The following is a 26474-nucleotide window of genomic DNA, read 5'->3' as shown; positions in this document are numbered from 1 at the left end:
GGCGAGTGCTAGTAAGTCTCTTAAGACCTGCCGTGTGGTGGCACTCGGTCTGCGATCATTGAGAGTGGCGACACGCGGGTCCGACATGTACTAATGGACCGCGGCCGATTTAAAGCTACCACCTAGCAAGTGTGGTGTCTGGCGGTGACACCACACAATAAATGGCTGCAAATGATCTATAAGCAGCTGAACATAACCATTTCTAGTCAATGATCAGTTCAGTTGGACCAGACGACCCAGTCCATTCCATGAAAATACAGACCACACCATTATGGAGCCACCACCAGCTGCACAGGGCCTTGTTGACAATGGGGATCCATGGCTTTGTGGAGTCTGTGCCACACTCAAACCCTACTATCAACTCTTAGCAACTGAAATTGGGACTCATCTGACCAGGCCATATTTTTTCAGTAATCTAGGCTCCAACCAATATGGTCACAAGCCCAGGAGAGGTGCTGCAGGCCAGGCAATGTTGAATTCTTAGCGCAGGCACTTGTGTTGGTCATCTGCTGCTGTACCCTATTAATGCCAAATTTCATCACACTGTGCTAACAGATATGTTCGGCATACATCCCATTCTGATTTCTGTGATTATTTCATGCAGTGTTGCTTGTGTGTTAGCACTGACAACTGTATGCAAACGCCACTGCTCTGTCATTAACTGAAGGCCGCTGGCCACTGCATTGTCCTGGTAAGATAGAATGCCTGAAATTTGGTATCCTTGGCACTTGCTTGACACCGTGGGTCTCGGAATATTGATTTCCCTAACAGGTTCCAAAATGCAAAATCCCATGCTGAAACTACCATTTTGTGTTCAAAGGCTGCTAATTCCCTTTGTTTGGCCATGACCCCATCAGAAACCTTTTCACATGACTCACCTGAGTGCAAATGACAGCTTTGCAAGTGCACTGCTCTTTTATATCTTATGTGTGCAATACTATAGCCATCTATATATGTGCATATTGCTATCCCATGACTTTTGCCGCCTCAGTGTAAACCTCCACCACTGTGGTGAGTGTTCATTTCACCTCTATACTGGCTACAATAATGCATTGTGTGTGCTGTTCATAGTAACTTACTTGCATTCCTAGTTTCTTATTAATTGCTAGCCCTACTCCCGCATTCCCCCTATGTGATTTTGTCTTTCTGATATGTTCAGAAATATTGTTCTTCTGCACTTCACTATACTAATTCTCACTATATCTGATTTTCAGTTTTCTTTTTAAATTCTTTAGCCAATCTATGCACATAAGATCCTTGGAACATCAGTTTTCTTTCTCTTGATGACATCATACTTCTGAGCAGTCCCCACACAGAGATCAGATTGGGGGGTTACTTTACCTTCAGAATATTTTATCCACAAGACTGCTGTCATCTAATCCCTGTTTCTGACAAACAGATGAAGGTAAAGGTCAGAAATGCTACACGCAGAAGGAGCCATCTTCTGTAAGTCACTACCTCAGGGGACAAACGCTGGTGCTATCAAATCGATTTGAAGTAAGTCAGGCACTGAACACAGTTGTAAGGTTCAGAAATCTGCATCGTCTTTTCATGGACATCTATGGACATGACAGATCAATTTGTAGATACATTGTGTTTGATCTGTAAGGCCACCCACAAAGATTTCAAACATTTTTTAAAAAAATTGTCAAATACACAGTATATTGTTACCAGTGCAGTTTAATTTGAAGATCAATAAATGTATTTTGTTTGTTATTTCTTTACATCACTATTCATTTATCATTTTATTCATGTCTTGTTATTTTAAGACAGATTTCAGTCCTCTGTTTTCACTATATTCCTTGAAGTACATTTTTGTTCGGCTTAGGGCAAGTGAATTTAAAATGCTGCAGGTGTAAGAAGAAATTTGGATTTCATCTGTAGTGTCTACTTTACACTCTCCATCTAACTTCTGTATCAATGAAGGTTCCTGTATACACTTGTCACCAATTAGCTCATGGGCACTTACCCTGTAATGCATAGAATCCTATTTTCACTCTCATGATGCCAGTGACACGCTTGGACCCCATACGACATCGAAACCAGTAGGAAGCCATCCTGATCCATGACACACTCAACTGACCCTCCACAACCCGCAGATAGTGGTTGGAGCTGGATCCAAAGCAGGTACATTTTGTACAGTGGTATCCTGGATCTTCTCAATGGGGATTGAGATCATAGGACTTGCAAGGGCATGGAGCCATCTTCATGTTCATGAGAGTTCCTAAAACTGTTTCATCACAGTTCAGGAGCAATGGGGTGATGGATTGTCTCCCTACAGGTAAGACTCAACAAATTGTGGTAGACAAATGTGTAGATCAAATATCTTACCTTTTACTATGACAGTGCCACAAGGTTTGGTCATAGGGGGTTTTTCTTTTCCTTACAGAAGTGAGTGATATACCCAATTCTTTGTCTTACGAGTCAGTAATACATTAAACTCTAACTAATCTGGCCCTCAGTAATTCAGCCTCTTGGTAATTTGACCCACATCCAAAATTGCATGTAACAAGGACAACAGTGTTGTTAGTGAATTACAATGTTAAACTATGGCACATGTATTTGAAATTGTGGCATTTTTTACAGTTCAGTACAATGCCTTCTAAAAGGAAACATTATGCTAGACTTCAAGGAGAAACTTGAAATTTTAGATAAGTTTAACTGAGACTCTTTGCAGATAGCCACTGCTGTTGAGTTCAATGTTAGATGAGCAATTATTTATCATATAAAAAGAAAGATTATGTTACTCGATCGTATGCAACCCAAATGGATAATCATTTAGAAAAACTTAAGGTTATGGGAAAGAGTGAGAATGAAAAACAGAATGTAGCTGTTTGCAGATAGTTTGCACAACAATTGAGTAAAGGAATTCCAGTCAGTTGCCTGATAATAATGGAAAAATCAGCTGCATTTAACAAACAACTTGATGGTAGTAACTTGTTTCAGCAAGTGAGAATTGGCTATCAAAGTGGAAAAAAAGCATGACATTCAGCTAACAAAAAGAATGCAGATGAGTTTTTAAGCAAGGTACAGAAGATAACAGAGAGAGATGATTTAAATGCTGATGCCTTGTACAATGCTTATGAAACTGAACTAGTTTACAAAATGCTACCTTCAAAAACATTAGCTGCCAAGAATGAAAAGAAAACTCATAGGTACAAGCAACAGAAACAGCATGTAACATTAATGGCATGTCTTCACACAAATGGGAATCAAACTACTACTCATAGTAATTGGGAAATCCCAACATCCATGTTGTTTTCAACACAGTGACATAGTGGTTCCACGAAACATTTGTACCAGTAGTGAGAAAAAAGTTGAAAAGAAAGCTTCCCCTAAAAGCTATTCTTATAACTGACAATGCTCCCAGTGATTATCTGATGTGACTAAGCTCCAATGGTATACAGCCACTCTTTCTTCCATTCAGTGTGACAGCCTAATTCAGCTCACGGAATTCAGGAATCAATTAAACATCATAATCGACATACACTTCATGTCTCCTTATTGAATGAGTGTGAAATGACTTTACTGAGGTTTTGTGGAAGGTGTGGAAAATAATCAACTAACATGATGATGTTTTCCAAACATCGGAAGCATGGGATAAAATCAAGAGCACTACCATAATGAAAGCTGGAGAAAAGGGTGGCCATACATTGATGCAGAGTTTGATCTAGTACTTAGTGACAGTGATGAGCCAGTTAAGTCACAGTCATCAACTGCTGATACTTTGTACACTAACATGCGCCACAAGCTTCCAGGAGGAGTTGAAATTGATGATGATGATGATGATGATATTGCTAAGTAGTTGAATGAGGAAAATTGTGAGAAAATCAAACTTTAACAAATGAAGAAATAACTGAAAGTGAGCAGGAAAGTACTGATGGAAGTAACAAAGAAGAGGACATAGGAGGATAGAGCATGAAGATCTGTCACACTGCTGGTGCTGAAGCTTCAAATATCTTCCTATACTACATTACAGAACAACCAGATACATACTGTAATGATGTAATGCTTGTGAAATGGGAGTGTGATACAGTGTACCACCATTGCATTTCATCACTGCAACAGTTAAAAATTCAGGACATGTTTCACAGTGGGTGATACTACTGTATAATTATTTACACCCTCAAGGACAAAGTTTTCTTTAAAAATACATGTATCTTTGGATTTTAATAAACTATACCCCTTATATTTTTAAAATAAATCTTGGACACTCTCAATAATCCTGCACTTCTGCTAATCCAGCATCTACGTGTGCAATGAATTGCCAGATTAGCGAGAGTCTAATGTATATGCTAATGACACAACTCTTCTAATGATCTATCCTAATATAGATTGTGATGAAGCAAATGGGGATATTTTTTCTTGCTCTCTTGTTTTGCCATCTGCCTACTAAAATTCATTTTGTTCTTAACTAATTTCCATTAACATACATGAGTATGATCTGCATTTTTGTAAGAGGGAAAGGTTGGCCCTCAATTTTAAAGAATATGACACCAGATCTAATTTTGTGCTTAGTTTTATGTATATAATTGCTTTTCTGATTTATTTTGACCATTATTAGTTCATATCTTTCATTATAGGGCGCAGTCAGTAATTGTTTTGTAACTAAATTCTACTGTTGACATATAAACAAATATAAATTCTGTAATGATTATAAATGTTTGGAAGACTAAATACTAGTAATCTTAAAGTATTTATTTGGCTCTGTTTGAAAACATGTTAGCAAAGCCAGCCCTAATTAACTCCAAAGTAATTAACAGTTTTGTCCAAAGTATTGTTTGCATACTTACATTTGTTAATTCCCTGATTTAAACAAATAATTCGGCCTAACTCTTGCAGTAGAAGAAACTGTTAAAAAGATGCAATTTTTCAATGTATTCAGTTAACTTAATAAATTAAGTGTTACTTGTAATTTCTGTAAATTTAACTTCAAACAATGTGTAGTTTCAGTACCTATTGTTGAGAGGATATATAAGGGCCCAGTTTTTGGTCACGAGACAGTCAGTCCACGGCTGAGTTTCAAACGAGGAACCTGTGTTAGTTAGAACAACGACAATGCAGCAACTTAATAGTGAAATAAGTGTTACACCAATAGGCCATGTGTTAAAGCAATAACATTGTCTGTTCCATATGTACCTGATTATTCTGAAAGATCTGTGAATTATGTGGTTATGTTTTTAGTGCTCGTAGATGTTCAGCAGTAAACTATTGTAGCACTATGTGGACGTTCGCCTGCAAACTAGAAATGAAAGTTGAACAATAGTGAATTGGCCATATATAACTCTGTATTTTGGGGTGTTGTGAAAAGTGAAAGTAAAAGACTGAAACGTAACCGTGCATCTGTCGACTACATCATTTATCGTAGTCAGTGTCCAAATTACAAACCCCATTTTCAGCCAGTGTAGCAACATAGTACGTTGACACTGAGGACAACAAACGAAGAAATAAAAGTAGGCAGAACTGCTAAAAGATGAAGTGAAGAGGAAAATAATGACAACAGTTGTTATGTCTACACAGTGGTTACAACAAAATGGATTAATACTGAACAATAAAAAACTGAAACAATATACTACTATCTCCACAAAATGAGTGCAAAAAATGAATGTGAATCTGACAGATTACCAGGAATTCATTTGGGTTCACAACTGTAATAACTGTGTAATAAAATATAGCATGTATTACACAAATTAAAACCTTGTGTCTGTAAGGAACAGCTTCAGTCTTCATACTACACTTTGTTCCACTCTCACTCAACTTATGGAAATATCCTATGGGGCAACTCTTCAGGTGTGAGAACAGTGCAAAAAAACTGGTAGTGGGAACTATTATGAGTATTCCAAACTGAGAATCATGCCAGCCACATTTCAAAGAACTAAAAATATTAACTGTACCTTCTCTCTACATTAAAGCATCCCTCTTCTCAAGAAATAAACAGCCAGAGACTTAAACTTACAGAAGTTTTATCCACAATTATGGAACAAGGGGAAGAAATAATATAGACCGAGAATATATTATATTAAATAAATCCCAAAATAGTTTCAGATGTACTGCCAAAAAGCTGTATAATAAATTACCCCTGTCACTGAGAGACCTATCATACAATTCCCTTGAGCGATATCCAGCAGAAGCATTTTCTGCAGGCAGCACTGACAGTTGACCGAATGTTTAGTGATACGGCACACTGCAGTCAGACATTGACATTAGAATGCACTGGGGCCCATGATTGGCAGCCTGTCAAGGCTTCTGGTATCTCCATACACAGCCACATTATGTTCAAAACATACTAATTAACAGCTGTGCTTATGAAATAAATGAGTTCTATGATAGTGTGGGATTCTAAATCACACATTTAATTTTTAATCTAAAACGTAAATGTAATGTTTAATCTTTAATGTAAAATTTCGTTAGTATACACCTATCAAAATCCATATCATGTACACAATCAGTGGTTGATGAATAAACATGAATATTTTTTTTAATGCATCCATACCCTGGAATTAAGTGAACTAACCTGAACAATGACTCACCAGTCCATGTGCAATATATTCATACTTTGCTTATTTAATGGAAGCATTTCTGTGTGACATGTTATGAAGCATGCAGACGTACATGTATGGGCAAAGGCCTCAGAGTCATGGTGAGAACATCGTTCTGGATGGTAGGGTTGCTCTCATAAGTTTATTGTCCAGTATTGAACCAGTGAATGGTTTCCTGTGCTGTCTATTTAACAACTATTAGAGTTTATGATATGATAATCAATAATGGTCCCTACAATCAACATGTCATTGCCTATGGCAGCTGAATCTGATGGTGATGGTTTCCCCCAAATTGGGGCACTCAGAAAAGCCCTTGACTTGGTAAGTGCAATATGTGCTGAACATGTAAGAAAGAAGTTTATCTGGTGAAAAACAATAACAAAAATGTAGTGGGAAAAATATTATTATTGTTAAATGTTAATCAAACTCTATGTTGCAACTAGCAATCCGGAAATTTATGATCAAAACATCACTGAAATAATTATTTTACTTTTCAGTGGAGTAATATATTTTAAGTAAGTTTGTTGTAGAGGCATAAAACATTAGCCTCGTTTAAATTTTTTATATTTGGCATGAAAACTGGTTTTAATGTCTGTTCCTGGAGACTAGGATGGGATACAAGACAAGGTGGCCTATTTAAAGGATTCATACATTTTTTCCACCATCCTCCCTACTGCAAGTCCAGTCAAAGAAGCCTTTCTGCAGTTTCTCTAATTTTTTATATTTGAGTCTGATAGATCTAATATGAGTATTTGTTCATCAAGGTATGATCAAACTGCATATGGATTACTCTTCTGTAAAAATTTTAAAATTGCCTTTAAAGAAGAACAACATTGAGTAAACAATTTTTTCCTTGTGCAGAAAGATGAGTAATTGTAAAAATGTGAATGAAAACACTGACACTTGGGCAGTTTTACTCAATTTCATAGTTAATGTGACTAACAATTTTCAATGCCCTCTACCCATCATTATATGCAAATCTGAATGGATGGTCCAGTTCACAAGTCTAACAGTATCAGTTCAAACAGGACAATCATTGTCATAATTGCCATCTTCAGTCTGAAGACTGGTTTGGTGCATCTCCTCTAACTAGTCTGTCCACAGTGACATTCAGAATAACTTTTTGGATACATGGATGTTTTCATAAAGAACATAAGTTGCCTGTTACTTCGAAAAGTATACATAAAAAAAAAAATGGCATTATGTGGGCTGAGACTACTGATAAATACATTTCTGTTACTTTACCATATTTATCATTCACTGTCCTCTTCCATGTAATCAGTTTATAACTCAGTCTTGTTTGAAATTAGAAGTTAGTTCTTTAACTACAATAGTAACACTTTTACATTTTCAAGACACTGCGTGCTATTTTTATACACACAGTCAAAAATAGCTTTTATGTTGAGGGATATTATATCTACTTTTGAAATATTAGGCTTATAGATTAAAACTGATGAAACTGGAAAGAGGTGGGAATTTAAGGAGATGGGGCCTGGATAAACTGAAGGAACCAGAGGTTGTAAAGAGTTTCAGGGAGAGCATAAGGGAACAATTGTCACGAATGGGGGAAAGGAACACAGTAGAAGAGAATGGGTAGCTCTGAGGGATGAAGTAGTGAAGGCAGCAGAGGATCAGGTAGGTAAGGTCTACACAAGGGCAATGTACTTGAGGACAATATTATGGAAATATAAGTGGATGTAGATGAAGATGAAATGGGAGATACAATACTGTGTGAAGAGTTTCACAGAGCACTGAAAGATCTGAGTTGAAACAAGGCCCCGGGAGTGGACAACATTCCATTAGAATTACTAACAGCCTTGGGAGAGCAAGTCCTGACAAAACTCTACCATCTGGTGAGCAAGATGTATGAGACAGCCGAAATACCCTCGGACTTCAAGAAGAATATAATAATTCCAATCCCAAAGAAAGCAGGTGTTGACAGATGTGAAAATTACCGAACTAACAGTTTAATAAGTGACAGCTGCAAAATACTAATGCAAATTCTTTACAGTTAAATGGAAAAACTGGTAGAAGCAGACCTTGGGGAAGATCAGTTTGGATTCCATAGAAATATTGGAACACGTGAGGCAATACTGACCTTACACCTTATCTTAGAAGAAAGATTAAGGAAAGGCAAACCTATATTTCTAGTGTTTGTAGACTTGGAGAAAGCTTTTGACAATGTTGACAGGAATACTCTCTTTCAAATTCTAAAGGTGGCAGGGGTAAAATACATGGAGTGAAAGGCTATTTACAATTTGTACAGAAACCAGATGGCAGTTATGAGAGTTGAGAGGCATGAAAGGGAAGCAGTGGTTGGGAAGGGAGTGAGACAGGGTTGTAGCCTCTCCCCAGTTATTCAATTTGTATATTGAGCAAGCAGTAAAGTAAACAAAACAAAAATTCGGAGTAGGTATTAAAATCCATCAAGAAGAAATAAAAACTTTGAGGTTCGCCGAAGACATTGTAATTCTGTGAGAGACAGCAAAGGACTTGGAAGAGCAGCTGAATGGAATGGACAGTGTCTTGAAAGAAGGATATAAGATGAACAGCAACAAAAGCAAAACGAGGATAATGGAATGTAGTCGAGTTAAGTCGGGTGATGCTGAGGGAATTAGATTAGGAAATGAGACACTTAAAGTAGTAAAGGAGTTTTGCTATTTGGGGAGAAAAATAACTGATGATGGTCGAAGTAGAGAGGATTTAAAATGTAGACTGGCAATGCCAAGGAAAGCGTTTCTGAAGAAGAGAAATTTGCTAACATTGAGTACAGATTTAAATGTCAGGAAGTCGTTTCTGAAAGTATTTGTATGGAGTATAGCCATGTATGGAAGTGAAACATGTACGATAAATAGTTTGGGCAAGAAGAGAATAGAAGCTTTCAAAATATGGTGCTACAGAAGAATGCTGAAGATTAGATGGGTAGATCAGATAACTAATGAGGAGGTGTTGAATAGAATTGGGGAGAAGAGGAGTTTGTGGCACAGCTTGACAAGAAGAAGGGACCAGTTGGTAGGACATGTTCTGAGGCATCAGTGGACCACAAATTTAGCATTGGAGGGCAGTGCAGAGGGTAAAAATCGTAGAGGGAGACCAAGAGATGAATACACTAAGCAGATTCAGAAGGATGTAGGTTGCAGTAAGTACTGGGAGATGGCAAAGCTTGCAGAGGATAGAGTAGCATGGAGAGCTGCATCGAACCAGTCTCAGGACTGAAGACAACGACAACAACAACAACAACAACAACAACAACAACAGGCTTATATGTTTGATGATAATGCCTGAAAATTTTACCTGAGGTAAAAATGTTAAATTATTTCCATAAGCTGACTGCAAAACATGTACCTCATTTTCTTTCTTATATTATTCAACTCATTTATACAGCTCGCGTAACACACTGCTTAAGACAGAGCTTTAATGGACCAAAAAAATTCTATTTATATTTCTGTTGCTTCTCGTTTTCTTAGTACTTCTACTTTCTCTATCCACATTTTATTTCTTCTTAGCTCCGATACCTCTTCACAACTTTCATTCTACTCTAACTCCTCCTATTTCATTTAATGTTCTTTAATTTCTGTTCAGTATTATATAATTTCATTTTTGTTTTCAGTAATAATTTTTAGATTTTTTCCCTGCACAGTGACATGATGCCATTCTTCAACCATACAGAGCTTTGTGTACATCAAGAGTAATCTAGCATTTACCTTTAACCCTTCTATGTGTGTATCAAGCACAGTATATGTGTGAATGTCAGAGATCTCCTGCAAAAACCCTGGATCAATTTCACCCAAACTTGACACAGTTAACAGACTTGACACAGTTAACAGCAGGCCTCACAGCATTGGGGGTATATAACCACCTAGCAACAACAGAAATGGAGATATGGACAACATCATGGGTTTTTTTCCTCCAGCTCCTGATGTATAGACTGCCCTGCATGACAGGCATGCTGTTTTGGGAGTAGTATAAGCCTGTCTTATCAACTTGCTTTGCATGGCAGCCTAGGTGTCAGGGGCAAGATATGGTTTTCCAGACCCCGACATGTAAGCTGTCCTGCATGACAGGTGTGTTGAATGAAGAGATAGGCGGCAGGAGGGAATGGATAGAGAGAAGGAAAAAGGAGGGTAGGGACAGGGACAGGGACAGGGACAGAGACAGAGACACGGGGAGGAGGAGGAGGAGGAGGAGGAGGTGGACAGAGGAAGAGGTGGAAACAGAGAGGGAGCAGGTGGTGTGGGAATATTGTGTCAACTCCATGTGGGGGTGAAGCCATTTTGGAAAGACTCATTACCAATAAAAGAATCTGTTAAGCTCTGTGTTGTGATTTACATTTTTCCAATGACATTTCTGTAATATCTTACCTTCAAAGAGAAGCAGCATTTTATCTAAATGGTGATATTGCAGGTTTAAAAAATGTCTCCATGAAGTAATAATATTATCTTGGATTAACAGATTCTGTGATAGTAACATGCATTCTTGCCATCATTCTGTAGTGTTTCCATTATTCTATACTACCAAATATGTACCCATGTTATGTAGGTGTACAGTTTTATAATATTACTTCTTGCAGGTAGAATTCATTTTCAAAAACTCTGTTTTCCCATCTATCTGTTGATAGGACTGATGGTCTACAGTACCATTTGGTGTATGTGGGAACTGTTTCTTCAAAACTGTAATGGAAGAATGGGGAATGAAAAACAGAAAGAGAGTAATTAGTGGAGGAATTTTTAGACAAGGGATGGTAAAGGATCAGGATATAGAATGAAGGTAAGAGTGAGCAGAATAGGACAGAAAATGGTTAGGTTAGAGGAAGAATGGACAGAGGCCTATAAAGACAAACTCTTAAGACAGGTGAATTGTGGGTGGTTGGATGAGGTAAAGTGAAGAATGGACAGAAAGGGCGGTGTTGAGAAGAGCATTTAGGTTAACCTCTGCTGCTCCTTGTGATGACAGGGGAATGGTTTCAGTGTTCAACTGAAGAGAGATGAGTGTGATACTAAAGAGACATCAGTGATAGATAAATGAGAGGGAAATGCAGTTAAGAAGGTGAGAATTATTAGTGGCTGATGGCACTAGAATGGATGAAGTTTAGAAGTGTTGCGGTACAGATCCTGTGTTTCTGTATCTGTGTGTCCATTGTTAGTGATTTCTAAATTTATGACAAGCTTTTCAAAGTACATGAGAATTAGTCTGCTTCTATCTACTTTAAATACATGAAGACAAACAATACTTCAAGATGTTTCACTCAAATACTTTGATTTATTCTTTGTACTCCATAACAACATTTCAATTTTTCACCACCGCTATACTCTCCAGGTATGCAAATGTGTATTTCTCAGAAGTCTAAATCTAGAGGCTTCACAAAATATCCACCAGTAGTGCTTTTGGTGATTAAATGTGACACAAACTGCATAAAACAATTTGTTTCACACACGTTCCATGTCTGTAGAATGCTGTGTCAAAAAAGTAATTAAGGCGATCATGTGTAAACCAACTCACAATTGCCAGAGGAAAAATAAAATGCAACCCTTTCATTCTGACATACAGTTATAATTTGGGGTTAATAGTAATTGTTTCACTGGAGGGGAAAATGAGAAATGCTTTCAGAGTAATGGAAGCTGGCTATTGATTGCTCGATATAACCGATGATTACATGATATTTCCACATTGTTTATTAATGTACATAATTTACAAACAATTGTATGTAAAAATAATTTGTGATATGTTTAGGAAGTTTCGTAAACCTGTGCTGAAAATATATTAAATTTACATATAAATACTTTTATATATTAATTTACATATGTACATTTTTATGTTTTAAAATTATTACAATAACACATTTATATTAAGTAAAATAGTTTCATCTCATTTATGAACACACTGAGGAATAAGTATAGAATTCTTTGAGAAATAATGATAATTTACCCTGTGGGTTTAACATGTAACAACATCTCATTAATATAAAAAAATTACAAAAACAACTTACTATACAAGATAAAGTACATCATTTTTATATTACACAGAGTATTTACTTAGTCTCACATGTAATACTGTTCATTTTATTGTTCAAGAATTACCACAAACCTTAAATAGAGTAATACACATTAAGTATTTCTGAAATTACATCTTTGGCATAGGGTGATCTTACAACTGTTGTCATAGCACAATTTACAACTAAAAGATGTAAAATATTTCCGATGGGTAAAAGTTAACTTGAAAAGAAAATCACAGTTACAGTTTCACGATTGGTCATCAGTTGTCTGTGGACAAGCTTTCTCATCTGAAAGATCACCACAAGTGTCTTCTCCATCACAGACCTCCTCCCTCATAATGCATCGTCCATTACTGAAAATGAAAATTAAAATAAACAAATAAATAAAATGAAGCTGTGGTTAGAGAGTAGCACCCTTTATTAATTTTTATTGCAACAGCATATGCTTGTACTTACTTGCATTCCCACTCATGGCTCTTGCATTCCCCTCCACAACCAAATGGCTCATCTGATTTGTCAGAACAGTCTGCATAACCATCACAGAATTGTGACCGGGGAATGCACTGACCGTCAGTGCATGTAAACTGCTGGGGACTCGGGCATGCTATGAGAAGACAAAGTACCTGCTTCAATATAATTGATTGATGTTTCATTTAGTGAATGCTTTCTGGTTAGCTGTACAATGTCTCAATGATTTCAGATGGATGTTAGTAGTCATCTTACACAAGCCCTCTCAGGCAAGGATACAATGGTGATCATTCTCAGGTGTAATTGTGAGATGGTACTCCACATATATATGTACAATTGTTTCTACATCATCAAACAATTTTGGTATCTTTATTCCAATTTTTTTCCTAGAGTTTTTACAGTTCTTTTTCTTTCTTCATATAAGGTTCTTGTATGAGTTACTTTTTATTTTTCTATATTTTCATTTACATTAAATATCTTTAATTCCTGGTTAAGGTTTCATTTCTTATTACATTTCTAAAGGTATATTTCACCACTCTTCTCAGGAAATTTTTAATGGATCTCTTCTTTTTCTTTAGAACCCAATCCTCACAACCAAACTATGGCATATGCACTGCAATCACTTTATAAATATATTTTTTTTTGCAAGTGAAGCCGTTTTAACAAGAACTTCTAAGTGTGACAGATTAACATTTCTATGATGAGTAATGAAAGAAACAAGAATCTAATATAAATCAGAGGAAATTGTATGTAGTAAGCAACATAGAAATTGTTATATAACATTAAGAATATTACAAAGAAAGCGATCTACTTTAGAAACATGTTTAAAATGAATAGCTAGATGAATAAAATAAGTACTTGGCTATTACTGAGAAACATAATTAACATCCATCTACACAAGAGACGTCAAGATACACCTATGAAGGATATTTACAAAGTCTGAAGTAATAAAAAGCAACCATTTTATGGGAGAAGAGTACATTAAACTTGGAAGGTTTTGAAGCCAGAGAAATCAATGAGTCTGGAAGAAAGTGTATGGAAGGTTTAAAGCTCACAATATGACAGCAAAAAACAGAGAAAAAAACAAAGGAAGAGGAGTCTAAGCTTAAAAAAATGTAATTAATAATAATATCTATGGTATTCCACAACAAATCAAGTATATTGGAAAATAATTACTGTCATTAGTGTTTAAAATATACACAAATACACCCCCAGTTAGAAGAGTTCTTGATATTTTCACTACAGACATACACTCAAGACATATGATGGAAATTATTCAGTGATGTTTGTTACTCTTTCATTAATTCAATCAAATGTTATATCATTCCTTATGTCTGCAGTTGCCATATTAGAGGTTTATAAAGTATACATGAATAAAAAGAAGAAATCTTTTTACTTGAAGCAGTGTGAAAGAAAAAGTACATACAATTATCAGATAAAGGCTGTTCTTAAAAGGTCATCATATCTTAAGTGCTCTGTACATAGACATGCCTAATGGAGAAGTTGAAAAAGTTACTTAGCTATTTACCATTTCTTTTTCCATTTATGGTGTGCACCATCAATGATGATGACAGTTCCAGTTTCTTATAAATGTGTTACAAATTCATAATTGGTCTTTCACTAGATGTTTCAAGAAATATCAAAAAATAATGAAAACTGACACTGTAACAGCCTCCACTGTGTGTATTATTCAACTGAGTGATTGTTAAATGGATTTTGCCAATAGTAGTATTACTATAGAGCTGTAAGATAATACTTTTATATGTGCCACGGTACCAGGCCACCAGCCTGCTACACTTAAAATATTCCACCATGGCATCTGCACAAGCTGGCCACCAGAGGCTACCTGTGGTGGGCCACATGATTTGATGCACCCACCATACCATCTACCAGAGCCCTCCTCTCTTTATAAATGCAGTGTTGCAGGCAATTGCTCTCATATTGTGTTCACACTTATCATTAGCAACTGCTTGTATTGGTAACCGGATTGTTTCTATGTTTATGTTCTCAACTGTTTTTCGCTTGTATATGGAAGAAGAATAAACTTTAGTTCATTCTGGCTGTGCTGTTGTTTGTGTCATTGGCAATGAGACTGTTGTTCACTTTCATGTACTCAGTCTACTTGGTTATTCCTTCAGTTCTTCTGTCTACTGAGACAGTGCTCCAATCTCTCCTCAAGAAGCAACAGGCTTTTATGGTTGCTATTACAAACTTGTCAGCCACATTGACTATCTAGGCCTCCACATCACTGGGGTATCCACTGCCCTCTACCACTTATGATGCAGCCAAAGACTGGGAAGCTTACAAGAAGCACCTACAGCACAACTCTGTTGTTTTTGGTGTCACTGACTCGAAAGTGCATAAGGCTGTGTTCCTTTCTTAGGTTTTACTTAGGATTTACCAATTGTTGTGCCAGTTAGCCCCACTCCAGGAACCTTTGTCACTTTCATTGGACAAAATGTGTAAGTGGTCAAATTATCACCGTAAATGCATGCTTGTCATTGCAGCATGTATAGAGTTCTATGATTGCCTTAAACAGACCCACAAGTCCTATTGGGTTTTGGCAGTTTAATTCCACAGACTCAGTCACAAATGTCAGTTTGTTACTGATGCTCATCATGATTCCCGTGCAATTTTTGTGTTCTGTGTCATCATCATTCAGTTGGTTCCCAACAAGCTGGTGTGTCAATGCCCACTTCAGTGTGAGAATCCATCTTTTGCTGAAGTGTTAAATACTGCTCAGTATTTCCAGATATCACATGCAGCTGGTAATCACCTTGAGGCTTGGTATTAAACTCCTGTGATGGTTCCCGTTCCTGGTCATCACTCGTCAGTCAGTTTGTGGAAGAGAATATGGTAGCTGTACAAATGTGGCCTCTGCACCACACTGGACACTGATCTGCCAAACAACCACAACAAATACAGCAACAGCAGTTCACATCTTGCCCATACCATTTCACGCAGTATGACAGGGCTGCTTACCCTATGCACTGGGCGAGTTGCATTGACTGTGGGAATAAAGGACAGCCATCTCCTGCGGACATGGACACAGATTTTAACTGTATGTCTCCAGTGTTTATAAATCAAATATTTTATCAAAGTGTGACTGATGTAAAAATTGCTCAGACTGCAAGTGTATATGGATGCAGCTGTGACTTTACTGGATTCAATAACTTAAATGAATTTGGGATCTCCAGCATTGTCTACAGTTACTCGACCTTTGGCAAGTTACAATTAGCAGCATTTTCCAATTTAGGGTAATTTAAAGCTCCCACTACATATAAATCAGTAGTTCATTTCTTGACTTTTGGTAGTGGATGATGCTAGCATCTCAAATTTGATCTGGATGCTTTCAGTGCTTCTGGTTTCTGCATTTCACGTATGATGCACCTCGTTTCCAACCACGTCCCTTACCAGCAGTTAGATTCCTTGTGTTCCGAGTTCTCGTCTCTTTTTCTTGGGTGGGCTAGGTTGTGTCACTAATTTTGCAGCCCACATTACCCCGAAATGTAAGGTGCAGCTGCACTTTTTCCAGGTGCACCCTGTTCCATTGGCTTTGATGATCAAGTGAAATCAAAATTGGACACACTGACATCATGGGGCATACAGCCTGTTACATTGGGTGAGTGGTCTATGCTCCTCATGATTGTTAAAAACTTTAATGGTCAGTTTCACCTCTGTGGCAATGTTAAAATTTCAGTCAATGCTCAATCTATCATTGACACCTATCCTTTGCTCCGTCTGGATGAGTTATTGGCTAAATTCAGCAGAGGTCAATTTTTTCTCCAAACCTGATCTATCTGATGCCTATTTACAGGTTCCATCTGATGAGGGTTCTAAATGGCTCCACATGATTAACATGCTCTTCAGGTTGTGCCAATATTAGAACTCCTACTCAGTATGGGTAGCACACCAGTGACTTTTCAATGTTTTTTGGAAGACAGGTGAAGTGTGTGACATTGGATGACATTGTCATGATGGGTGCATCCACAGATGAGCACTAACATAACTTCTGCACCTTGTTCACACACAATCATATGTACAGCAGGGTTGAAGTGCAACTTGACCAAGTCACACTTTTTCAGCCATCCATTGTGTATTTGGGGTTTGAGATTTCTCAGAATGGTGTTAAACCATTATGTCTTCACGTTGCCACAGTCGCAGCTCTGCCTCACCCTGCAAATGTCAAAGAACTCCAAGCATAAATCTATTATGATTACAAATTTATTCCAGGTGAAGTTATGTTGTTCCATCCCCTCCACAAATTGCTCCGCAACAATAATCCTTTTCAGCAGACACTTGGCTGCATCTGCATCCACACTTTTGAAATCTAAAATCCTTTATGCTCCTCATTTGGCTAGTAACCATCTTAGCCAATGCCTGCTTTTGGCTACTGATACCTCTCAGTATGAACTCATGGCCATTCACACACATCAATGTGAGGATGGTTCTACATGTTCAATGGCTTATATGACAAAGACATTCAACTCTGCTCAGCAGTGCTAAAGCCAAGTTGGAAAGAAAATGCTTGCTATTATCTACACCTTCAGAAAGTTTCATGTACAGGTCTAATTTCCACTTCATTATTGACCACAAGTCGTTAGTTTTATTGTTTATTCCTTCTGCTTTGTTGCCCAACAAGGCAGCACATCACCTCCAGTGCTGAGCCTCATTTCTGTCTCACTACAACTGTTAAATACATTTTTGACCTACCACACATCATGCCAATACTCATGCACTGTCCTGGAATCCATTGGGGATTGGATCTTACTTTTGATCAGGATGAACTACTTCATTTTCACTCAGATGTTGAGGTGCAACCTACTGTGGAAGAGTTTCCTTTTATGGGCTCCAATATTGCAGCTGCTATCGCTGCCTAACTGCCTTTGTGACAAGTTGTTCACCCCATTCAGTGTGGTTGGTCAGACAGGTCTCCTGGAAGGGCTTCTGATCCTTTGTGTACCTATTTTGCAGCAGCACCTTTTGGTATTTGACAATGGTGTTCTTTTAGCTACGGATGGGCTGTTGCCTAGGATTGTGATACCAGCCACTCTATGGTGGACTGGGCTTAGCTTTTACATTAGGGACATTGAGGGGTCTCATGTACCCATTTATTGGCCCATCAACATGTGTTTTGGCCCAGCATCAGCGATGACATTGTATATCTTGTGGTGGTCTGCTCTTAGTGTGTTACCCAACAGGCAGTGCCATGGGAGACACACTGTATAACCTGCACTGCTTCATCTATGGGAATGCATCCAAGCTGATTTCCTAGGCCCCCTCCTACATTCTTACAGTTTGTTGGTTGTCAGTGCTTTCTCTATATTTCTATACATCATCTGTTCTCTTTCAGCATCAGTTGCAACTATGATTCAGGAACTTTACAACATTTTTCCTTCTGATGGCTAATGGTCCATAGTTTATGTCTCAGGTCTTCCATGATTTCTGTGTCATCGAAAGATTAGTTATGTGACTGCTCCCTCTTTTCACCCCCAGTCTAATGGTCTTATCCACACATTCAAGGTTCAAGTGAAGCAGTATGTCACCAACACATCTATAGATGACACCTTGACACATTTCTTTAGGTCCTACAGTTTATAGCAGTGGGGCCTCCGAGTCCAACCCAGATCCTCTATGTTCGGCAGCCATGCACCCTCCAGCCACTCCACCAACACTCATTGCAGTTCACTCCTGGTTCCACAGTCTTGGCTCATGGGTTTAGCTACCAACCAAAGTGGATTCCAGCTATGATCCACAGCTGCTGAGGCTGCCACCACTGTATGGTGCATACTAGTGATGGGCTGATAGCATGCCACCACAGCCAGATGGGTCCCAATGCCTCAGTGAGGGCCATGGGACCACTGCAGCCTCCTCAGCACCTGTCCTGGCCTTGCGTGATGTCCCTTCTCCAGAGGTGAATTTGCCCTCATTGTGGATGTTGATGCCTCCTGCCTGCCTTATGGAATCCAGCCCACCCAGGAGCTGCTGCCTGGCCTTCCAGTGATACTTTGCTGCCACCGGCAATTCTTCCACTGGTCATGCCAATGCCTTTAGATCCTTCAACACTGGTGTCCCCTGTGCCCTCACCTGAGTGGCTGGCACCTTCACCATCAGTGCGGTCCCATTCTGTTGAGGGAGATGGCATCAACAGACACACACACACACACACACACACACACACACACACACACACACACACACACACACACACAATTGTTGGAAGAAGAATAAACTTCGTTCATTGTCACCATGCTGGTATTTGTGTCTTACAGTATGATACAGGTACACAAATGCAGTCTGACAAATTCCAAAAGAAATATATCATATGGTGTAGGATCTGATAAATATGGAGGCTAGCCAAGAGGGTTACAGCCATGCCCATAGTGTGTTTCATCATTTACTAAGACTTAACATGTTTCACAAGCCTTCAGGCATTTCAGTGAAAATGGGAATCTAACTCTGTACAATTTTAGAAAAAAGTCATTTCTGTTACTCATTTCTCATATGAAGGAGTTGATTATACATCAATGTGCTCTGCATTTCTTCACTGCATGTTGGGGTTCATGTATGTCTTTTATCATAGAAGTGGTTAATCAGTTCCTCAGGTAGGAATACTGCAGTCACCTAGCCACCTGTAGCCTTACTGGGAAATACTGATCTTATATAAAGCAGCCTTCCATTATTTCAGTATATTCACATTTTTCCAGTGCCCAATACTGCTGATGATTATATCTGTAAGAACTTTAACATACAAGAACCAGCACAACATTTTCCTTGCTGCTAGTTTTGGCATGCCTTTTTTTATGATTCACTCTAAGTGTATCTAGTGCAAAACTTTCTTGTATATTTTCTCTGCAGTCATCAAAATGCTCAAGATTTTTGCCTTACACAAAGATCCTAATTTTGAAATCTTTTAAAACCATCAATTTATATTCCTAAATGGCAGATATTACTGAACTGCACATAAATCTTTTGGATCTGCTTTGACATTATACTTGTTAAGTATACTATTAGTAGCCCATCATAAACTGATAAAGTTAATGTTGCTGATTGTGTATGCTATCATTTAAGGTAAACAAGAGTCTTATTAAGTCCATTCATGACAGTTCTCTTGTGGTTGGTCCACATTTATCTCTCAGTTGCTTATGGCGAATGCATTGTGGGTAAAATGTAATTAGTATTTATGTTGTTACAGTTTGTAATAGATGTTGTTTTGTAAGACTATCAGTGTGAATGCTAAACATTAAACCACATACTTTTTAACTGGATGCACTCAAACAATATGAAGTAACAGAGGAGATGAACTTTTTTAATTAGGCATTTCATTTTTGTTATTTTATTGCCAACTCTATTGCGGCTAGGAAAAGGTAGCTAAGAATTTTATATTAATGATTTTGAGGTTATTTTTGATGTAATTAAATAAACGCAGTTTCCGTTTTGCCATATGAGATGCACACAGGCGTAATGAAAAAAACCAGTAATACAATAATGGAATACTTGAGGATTAACAGGTCAACAATATTAGAAAAATTATGCATTTTGCTAAGTATATTTTTCTCAGTAACATGTTAAAAGTGTTATTTGTTGAGGACAGGAGGCAAAGGAATTAATTACTTTATATATGAAGTGTTTTTCTTGTAAATGCTACTGAAGAGTAGTTGGGATAATGCATCAGATACTTCCTTAAAAATATATCTTTAACCTGGAAAATTATCAAAAGTCAATGTTACCAATAACATTTTTTGGAAGATGACAAACCATATAGTTTCATCTAATCATACTGATGTGCCATTAAATCTGAATAAAACTGAATCAACCTAAACTTGTGTTGTAAATTTTATGCAGAGATAGTTAAGGTCGAAAGAACTGGCATATTTTACACCACAGGGTACTAATTTACATCATTGTACAGTTATATGCGACTGATTAACATTTGAATGCATGTTATTTATGTTGCTGTATATCTTGTCGATGCCATACTAGAAAGTGAGAATGGTTTTTCTGTATTAGGCTACATCAGAGAAATATATCAGCTCTGATTCTCATTAATAAGGAAAAGAAAGCTATGTTGTGGAAAGTGGAAAACATTTTTTATGCACTCCTGTCAGTCAAGTTCATTATTTGCAGTTACTACTCAACTTAAAAAAAAAAAATCACTTCTATATTTTTGGCTACACTTCACAGTCAAAGAGAGGGCAGAGTATTATAAAAAGTATAATTTGACATAGTGGGAACAGAATTCAGGTTTTATTCATATACTGGTTTGAAATTTACAAAACAGTCAACGGAATACTGAAGAAACATTAAGCATTAGTATTAAGAACCATACATTGTAATGAGGGTAAAAGTAAATTTCACAGCTGAATGCAATTCAATTGAAAAAGGAGTATCAAATATGACAAACAGGTGTATATATAGTCATTCCATTGAGGCATGACAAAATGACCCTCAAAAGATATGAATTTTTTCTGTACGACAATCACAATAATTAGAACATAAACCGACTGAAATGAGGTTAGCTGTGGAATAATTTACTGGTCTTAGAATTATGACATGGAGAATAGAGAACAGGTGCAATAACTAATTTGTATGATAAAAATTGAGGTTAATGTGCAAATGTTTTCCAGGAAACAGACAACATAATGTGTTTCAGTTTTAGCTTTACAGTTTCAGGAAAAAATGACTAGAGAAACAAATGTGGCTTGCAGCCTACAAATTACACGTTATTATACTAACTAATGCAGTTAAAAAATTGACAACAAAGGCAAATATTATGGAACTAATATTTAAGTTGAGGATAAAAATTCTAATAATGACTCACAGGAATAAATTAGTTAGTGCTCTGTATCTTCTAAGTGCTTCATTATATTTAACTTTTCTACCATGAATTTATTTTTTTCTACACATGGATATGACAGGAATATGACATCAGGGCTCATTTACTATGATTACTGAATTGTTTTATTTAGTCTTCTGATACAATGAGATATGAACATTAACACTAGTATAAATACAAAATTGGTTATGCGATGAAGGAACTCTTACAATCTAAATATGATATGCTACATTAGAAGTCTATTTTACTGTGATTACAGACACACATGATGACATTCATCATAAAGAGAGATTCAACTACCTCTAGGCAATCTTTAAAATTAAAACTGTCGTCTTAAATATGTGGATCACTACACAGTTTTTCTAGAAGTAGAACGTCAGGTTACAAAGTCTGTATGCCTATATTTATGATACTGTTCACTCTATTACAGGGATATCTGAGGTAACTGTTTTACCTATTGTGCAATTGAGCTCATCAGAGCCATCCCAGCAGTCTATTACACCATCACACTTCTTCCTTGTTGGAAGGCAGGATGTACTATTCCCACAATGAAAGTTTGACTCTAGATTGCATTCTGAAAGAAGAAAACAATCATTACTCTTTGCTCACTTTTGTCACAGTAAAAGAGAAGCACATTTCACTAATTTCAATATTTTTATGGAGTACATTATACGATTTTTATCGGTGAGTGTTTATATTTTATTACCTGTGTTATTAACAAGTGCAAACCTAATCAAAACAAACATTTCTCAATTTTATGATGCTGCAAATTTGACACACGATCTGCTGAATGTTTAGTGTCTTATTTAATGCTATCCACAATTTACAGTTATGAACATGACTATACAGGTATTTTGGACCAAAGGGGTCATATTTTGTACTTCCTATGTATTAATACTCTACGGTGTGATGGTGACATAATACGCATTCTTGTCTGTGGGTCCACTTCTTGTTTAATTTGCTTCTTACACCATTTTTCCCAATCTTGAGCATTATATTTTATCTGTCTGTGTAAGATCTTATGGGCCCAAACTGCTGAGGTTATCGGTCCCTAATCTTAAACACTACTTAATCTAACTTAAACTAACTTACACTAAGGACAACACACACTCATGCTCGAGGGAGGACTAGAACCTCTGATGGAGGGAACCACATGGACCATGACAAGACGCCTCAGAATGTGCAGCTACCCTGCACACCTCTTTAGCATTATAAAATCATAGAAAATTGCCTCCTTATAAGTTATGACTTTCCACAGTCATTTGCACCTTGCAGTAAATGATTTTCTTTTTGTAAAGTCCAGTCTTCAACAATGAACAATTTTTTGACTGAAGACTTTTCTCTCCAGTGTCTCTGAACATTTCTACTACTTCATCTAACTCAGACATAAGAGAAATAATGTAAGAAGCAAATTACATTTGATGGTGTGCACACAAGAAAGCATCAATATTGTAAGTGAAGGAGTTGCTTTTCTGATCTTTATTTTTTTACATGTGTAAACATGTAATTTTGGAGTGCTGCAATCATGTCCAGTCTGGACGACAGAGGGTATATTCTGAGAAAAATAAAAAAACATTGCAAATTGCACATGGAATTCATACTGCATTATGAAAGCTATTCATCAAGATGACAACATCAAGTTTCATCTTTGACAGCATATCAATTTATAGCATTTTTCATTTGCTACTAGAAGTCATTATTTACTCCTTAAATACTTTTCTGTAACAAATACTCATCATCTCTGTGTTACAGAGAAAAGTGTCTATCTGAACTGATACAGTATATAATATGTGTAACTGATTATGACTAACTCAGATTCTCTCAGAGCAACTGGTGAAGTTAATAGTTAAATGTCTCCCTCCCCTCCATGAAAACCATTTTGGAGAGTCACATCACTGGACTTAAATTTAGTGAATTGTTGTCATATCTTTCATACATCCTCAGTAATAACAACAACTTCCTGTCAGATTAAAACTGTGTGCTAGACTGGGACTTGAATCTGGAATGTAGGAGATGAGGTAATTGTGGAAGTAAAGCTGTGAGACTCTGTGAGTGATGCTTAGATAGCTCAGTCAGTAGATCATTTCTCCATGAAAGGCTATGGTTCCAGGTTGAAGTCCTGATTCAGCAAACAGCTTTAATCTGCCAACGAGTTTCATCAACATCATTAATAACAAGCTCTTGCATTGCCACTTGAGTGGCAGTGTATTGGAATGTGGGGTCTCAGTAATACTCTCCATAATTCACAGTGCAACCCTCATTGTGTCTCACATTGCAGATGCGGATTAAATGAGAATTTTAATTTTTGTTTTAGCACCACAATTCTGACAGAAAATCTGAAGGAGGCCTTGAAACAATGTCCTCTGACATTCTGTAGAAGAAATGCAGTGGATATATTCTTGATGCCTTCTCAGGTAATACAGATTTTAAAAATCTATGTATATATTTGACGTGTGAATCTCCTTTTATGTAAGCTGACTGTATGAGTCACAGATAAATAAATACGTAATAAAGAGGTCACTTATATTGACATACTTCTCAGGATAGTCATGGGAAGTTGGAATAAAGACTTAAGTGAGATATTATCTTCAACTACATGAAGAATGAAGTATTAAATAAAAATCAATTTCATTATTGACAAAAATCACCAGGAAAATATCTTTATAAATGTAACCATTTATTTAGTTAGTATGTAGGAAGTTTGGCCTTTAAGTAAATTTTAGTGAACAGAAGTTTGAGCACTCCTCTGTTGTTTTAGCTAAACACTTGTCTGTAACTTGGTGCACGGGCACACTTTAATGATCAGACTATCATAACAACTTTTGAAATTCCACACATTTTAATATTACTCCAAACACTGGGAATTGAAATAAGAAGGAACAGAGAATGGATGAATGAACTCATACAGAGCAGCAGAAGTACATTATGGGCAATGCAGAAATAGAAGAGAGCAACATTAGAGGAAAGAAATGGAAAGTATATTAGCAAACCAGTATTTCATATGTTCTTATTTGATATACATTTATCACCTGCAAGGGGGTACCCGATTTTCTAATTTTTTTTGCTTTTGTCAATTCCATGTTAAGCATTTATTTGCTGTCTCCTAGAATTTTATTTTCAGTAAAAGTGAGCAAGTAAATGAACTGCACATTTGAATCCTTCAGGCACACACACCAGATCTTATAAGAAGCACATTATCAACTCTGGTGAAAAGAGCAATATGCAAAAGACAGAATAAGAAAGGAAACATGTTTGCATGTTTTAAGCTGAGACCATTTTAGGATAGGAAATGACTGCTTCCAGTTGTTGCCTGACAACTTTGTTGAAGCAATTTCTGAAATATTATCTTCTGAAATGCACACACATTTGGGATATACACTGTATCTGAAAGATACAGAATGCATGACATAATCAGGATATGAAGACAGCAAACTGTTCTAGATGTCTCCACTTATTAACTTATTATAGTTACAAAATTCATCTTAAGTTATTTCCAAATTATTTAATTGGAATTAACTCTTACAAACATTTCCCTGTCTATCAAATTAAAGCACCACTTTAATAGTCACTGTTTCAAAGGCAATGATATAAATTATTGTGGAAAAGATGCTATGAAACATTTATTTCATGACGTAAGTGCAGATGTCATATTAAGCCACAGAGATATGACTCCTTTGTTTCTAGATAATACCAAATATATGTATATGAAGATGGTATCTGTTATTTCGGACATGTCAGAAAGAACAAATACCATCGGTAACCATGCAGCTCATTAGAAATGAAATTACAATGAAATGAATACACCCAGCTGCATACAGTCATTGATATAAGTCAACAGGGACAGTTGAAAATGTGTGCCCTGACCAGGACTCGAACCCAGGAACTCCTGCTTACATGGCAGACACTCTAACCATCTGAGCCACAGAGGACACACAGCATAGAGCGACTGCAGGGACTTATCTCTGGCATGCCTCCCATGAGACCCACATTCCCAACTTATTGTCCCACACTATATTCATAGTCCCCCTGCCCATTATACTCATTACTCGCAGCTTTTTTGCCGATTCCCATAAGAGTTCGGGCACTGTTTGTGCATCTACACAGAAGAAGATTGTCAAATGGCCGGTGAGCCATATATATATAAGAGGGAAACATTCCGCATGGGAAAAATATACCTAAAAACAAAGATGCTGTAACTAACCAAATGAAAGTATTGGTATGTTGATAGAGACAATAAACACATAAACACACACACAAATTTCAAGCTTTTGCAATCCAAGGTTTCCTGATGAAGCAACCTTGGGTTGTGAAAGCTTGAAATTTGTGTGTGTGTTTGTGTGTTTATTGTCTCTATCAATGTACCAACGCTTTCGTTTGGGAAGTTACAGCACCTATGTTGAGAGAGAGAGAGAGAGAGAGAGAGAGAGAGAGAGAGAGAGAGAGAGAGAGAGAGAGAGAAATTGGTCATAATCTATTTTTCATACCTTTAAGTGATAAGGGTGGTCCACCCCAAAAATTTTTTTCTTACATTTTGGAGAGAACTTTTTTTTTAATTTTTTTATGATGTGGCATTAAAAAACACACACAACCCTAAAGTTTCACCCTTCTACCACCCACCCCTATTTTTAATAGAGATTTT

General features: G+C 37.0%; 1 protein-coding gene across 1 annotated transcript in view; it reads right to left on the bottom strand.

The window, feature by feature from the left end:
- Positions 1 to 12240: 12240 nt before the first annotated feature.
- LOC126179991 (low-density lipoprotein receptor-related protein 8-like) overlaps positions 12241 to 26474 on the bottom strand; it is a 204528-nt gene continuing 190294 nt past the window's right edge. Inside the window, exons 9-11 of the mRNA XM_049924657.1 lie at positions 22290 to 22409; positions 12988 to 13135; positions 12241 to 12884 (exon numbers count right to left, since the gene is read on the bottom strand). Of these exons, the coding sequence (XP_049780614.1) occupies positions 12779 to 12884; positions 12988 to 13135; positions 22290 to 22409 (374 nt within the window). The 3' untranslated portion in view covers positions 12241 to 12778. The remainder of the gene's footprint in view (positions 12885 to 12987; positions 13136 to 22289; positions 22410 to 26474) is intronic.

This window comes from Schistocerca cancellata, chromosome 1 (genome assembly GCF_023864275.1).
Source record: "Schistocerca cancellata isolate TAMUIC-IGC-003103 chromosome 1, iqSchCanc2.1, whole genome shotgun sequence".
NCBI lineage: Eukaryota > Metazoa > Arthropoda > Insecta > Orthoptera > Acrididae > Schistocerca > Schistocerca cancellata.
The sequence above is the reverse complement of the archived record's forward strand: the minus strand, read 5'-3'. Positions and strand labels throughout refer to the sequence as shown.